General features: G+C 35.5%; 1 protein-coding gene across 1 annotated transcript; it reads left to right on the forward strand.

Annotated features, from left to right (window-relative positions):
- Positions 1 to 1,642: 1,642 nt before the first annotated feature.
- Positions 1,643 to 4,011, forward strand: LOC114370372 (probable indole-3-pyruvate monooxygenase YUCCA5). Its single transcript, XM_028327692.1, has 3 exons — positions 1,643 to 2,431; positions 2,743 to 3,114; positions 3,443 to 4,011. Exons 1-3 carry the CDS (start codon positions 1,760 to 1,762, stop codon positions 3,668 to 3,670), a joined length of 1,272 nt encoding a protein of 423 aa, XP_028183493.1. The 5' UTR covers positions 1,643 to 1,759; the 3' UTR covers positions 3,671 to 4,011.

Here is a 4,011-nt window from a genome sequence, read left to right on the forward strand (position 1 = left end):
TTATTTTACTTTACCAACATTACAGTAGTTCAACTGAATTTTGAACTCAAATCTTTTAAGTAATATTTCGTATTTGAGTTTAGTGAATAAAAAAAATATTATTAGAGACACTTTCATTAAGGTGATCAACTAGATATTTTAGTAGAAATTATTCATAAGAAAACTAGAAGATATTTTAAACCTATAATATGATAAAAAAAACTTATTTCACTTTTTTTTGAATCTCATATAACTAGATATTAATATTTTTATAATCATCATAATTAGAATTTTTAGCTTCCCAATAGGACTTTGAGGCATATTAATGATTCATTATTGTTATTCTCTCTTCATTTTATTTATTTGTCAGCCTCGGATGCTTTTTAATTTGGTCTTTTAGATTTATTTGTGTTAATCATATTTATCTTTTCCTTTTTCCATTCATATCATTATGAATATAATTGTTTTTAAAAAACATTTTTTTATTCAGTTTATGTCATTTCAGAAATATATTTTAAATTTATTATTTAGCTTGTTCAATTTTATATGCGTTCCTTATCAAAAGAATCTCATAATAAATCTTGCCTAAAGGGCAGTGATAAGAATTTTGGAAAACCCTCGTTACTAAAGTTAGCCAATATAATTAGAGAATTCAAAACTTCATAAAGCACACACCAGAATTCCTTATTTTCAATGTGGAACTCTGTAGTAAACCCTGCCTAAGAGACATGAAAAAAAGATTTGACATCTATTGATAAGAACCTTGAGAAATAATATCACAAAAGCTAATCATTGTAGTTAAACAGTTAAAAGCCTTATAAATTCCACACCGATATTCCATACTTTCAATATGAAACCTTTTATTGTTGAGACAACTGCAAATTCTGTAATTGAATCCTAATACATAACATTAGTCATTACAGTTTAGTGGTTAGTTATCCTTATCCTTGCAAATTGACCCTTCTGTTTTTTGTGGTTTAAACAACGACCCCTGTCCACCCCAATTCTCAGTAAGAAGATCGTTATTGATTATTGCCGGTATGTAACAGATGTCATGCTGGGACATTGAGTGCATCAAAATCCCATGCCTCTATCTGCGTCGCAATTGCTACCTAATTAATTATTTTGCACACCGCGAAAAAAAATTATATATATAAGCCCTTTGTTGTGATGATGAAAGAAAACTTTCCAAGGATAGAATAAATTCTCACCAAATTATATGCTAATCTTAGCACAATATTTTATGCATAACTTAATATGATCTAATATAATAATGTCACATTCTATAATGTCATAAAATATTCACTTACCAAAAAAAAAAAAAACAAGTGACATGATAACAAGAAAGAGAAAAACGCATTAACTCTCCACTTCATTCACAAGCACTTCTCGTTTCCAATTATTTATTTATTTAATAGCACTGTCTTAGACTCCCTAATAACACTTGAAGTATTTTTATAAGCTTCAATTTATAGTGACTATCGATTAATTCTTAATCAAAATTTAATCATATTTAAAACTTTCATTTCATCTTCAACAAAAGTGTATTTTACACAAATCGAACCCTTAGACATGGACCAATATCACAGTCATTTACATGGTTTTCCAAATCTTCTATTTAAGCCCCTCCAACCCCCCTCTCTCCCTTCAATCCAAACTCAAACCTCAAAAAAACCAACTCTTTCTCTCTCTCTCTCTCAACTTCCAAAACTGCTTCTTTCAAACAATCTTTCTCAGCAAACCCAAAAGGCCAATTAAACTCAGAAAAACAAGTGGGAAAATGGAGAACTTGTTTCGCCTAGTTGACTATGAGGACATGTTCTCAAAACGTTGCATTTGGGTGAACGGTCCAGTTATAGTAGGAGCAGGTCCTTCAGGGCTAGCCACAGCAGCATGCCTGAAACAACAAGGGGTACCCTTCATGGTTCTCGAAAGAGCAGAATGCATAGCTTCCCTATGGCAAAAACGCGCCTACGACAGATTAAAACTCCACCTTCCAAAACAGTTCTGCCAGCTCCCTAACCTTCCATTCCCCAAAGACTTCCCCGAATACCCCACCAAGAAACACTTCATAGACTACCTCGAATCCTATGCTCAAAAATTCGAGATCAACCCACGTTTCAACGAGTGTGTCCAGTGTGCTAGGTACGATGAGACCAGCGGGCTGTGGAGGGTGAAGACCGTTGCCACGTGTGGCGCCGCGAAGAGCGAGTTTGAGTACATTTGCCGGTGGCTCGTGGTGGCCACCGGCGAGAATGCGGAGTGTGTGATCCCTGAGATTGAAGGGCTTGGTGAATTCAAAGGTGATGTTATCCATGCCTGTGAGTACAAGTCTGGAGAAAGCTTCAAGGGGAAGAAAGTAGTTGTTGTTGGTTGTGGCAACTCTGGCATGGAGCTCTCGCTTGACTTGTGTAACCACAATGCTTCTCCTTCCATGGTTGTTCGTAGCTCGGTAAGTTTCTAACATGTTTCTTTCTTTTCTTTTCATATAAAGATCTGAATCCTCTGTAGTGAGCAGATGACTTACTTTGAAGTGTTTTTGGTGTTGTTTTCCTAATCAGAATTGAAGTTTCACCTTATTATGCGTGTCATCGAGTGAAACTTCAATTCTGATAGGAAAGTATAGTCAGAAACACTTAACTGCTTATAAGTTTTTTTCCTACATTTTTTTAATGTTTTTAATATTAGAGAGAGAGAGAGAGAGAGAGAGAGGAATTTTGAGGGTGGTGATTAAATGGTGTTGTTCTGTTTTTGGTTGGACAGGTTCATGTGTTGCCTAGAGAGGTGTTTGGGAAGTCAACGTTCGAATTGGCGGTTTTGATGCTGCAATGGGTGCCACTTTGGTTGGTTGACAAGATTCTATTGGTGCTGGCATGGTTGGTGCTGGGTAACATGGAGAGATTCGGGCTCAAAAGGCCTTCGGAGGGTCCATTGTTGCTGAAGAACACAAAGGGGAAGACCCCTGTTTTGGACATTGGTACCTTGGAGAAAATTAGATCCGGTGATATCAAAGTTGTGCCAGAGATTAAGAGGTTCACCAATGGCTGCGTTGAGTTTGTTAATGGTGAAAAGCAAGATGTTGATGCAGTTGTGCTTGCAACCGGGTACCGTAGCAATGTCCCTTCTTGGCTTCAGGTGAGAAATTGTTTCTACTTTCTATTCTTACAAAGAAAGAAAAGTGTCCAATGTCTATTGTCTAGTCACTAGTGTCAATAGAAAATAGATTTTTTTGTCTTATGATCATTACTATTATATATTTATATTCATGGCTATAGAAGATTATCAGTCATGAAAACTTTTTGGGGCAGATTTGTTTTGTCCTTTTTTCCAACCCCAATATATTTTTTTAGAAGCTTCTTTGTTTTGGACCCTTTTTGAATAGTAACTGGTAGTATTTTATTTTATTTTATTTTTTGGTTAATGGGGCAGCAAAATAATGTGATTTTGGTTATGTTATATGCAGGAAGGTGAATTTTTCTCCAAAAATGGATTCCCAAAATCTCCATTCCCTAATGGTTGGAAAGGAAATGGTGGACTTTATGCTGTTGGGTTCACAAGGAGAGGGCTCTCTGGTGCCTCATCTGATGCTATGAAAATTGCTCAGGATATTGGCCAAGTTTGGAAACAAGAGACTAGGCAAAAGAAACAACGCACCAATGCTTGTCATAGACGTTGCATTTCTCAGTTCTAAATCACTCTAACTCAAAATCACATACAACAATATACAAGCAGTGCTGTTTCTTTTAGCTAGGAATTTGTTGGTGTATAAACAAAGTAACAATATCTTTTGTAAGAATACAGAAAACAAAATGAAAAATACACGAATAACGAATAGCAGAGAAATATAGGCCATAGCCCTCTCCCATGGCCCAAGTTTTTGACTTGTTTTTTGGGCCTTTTTCTTTAGGAAACCAAGGATGATGAGGCTTTTTATTGTTTAGGATTCGTTTTCCTATATTCATACGGCTTATACATGTAACCATATTTCGTTGATCAAGTTAAATGACACAATTTCAATTTCATTTCAATCTC

This window comes from Glycine soja, chromosome 10 (assembly GCF_004193775.1).
Source record: "Glycine soja cultivar W05 chromosome 10, ASM419377v2, whole genome shotgun sequence".
NCBI lineage: Eukaryota > Viridiplantae > Streptophyta > Magnoliopsida > Fabales > Fabaceae > Glycine > Glycine soja.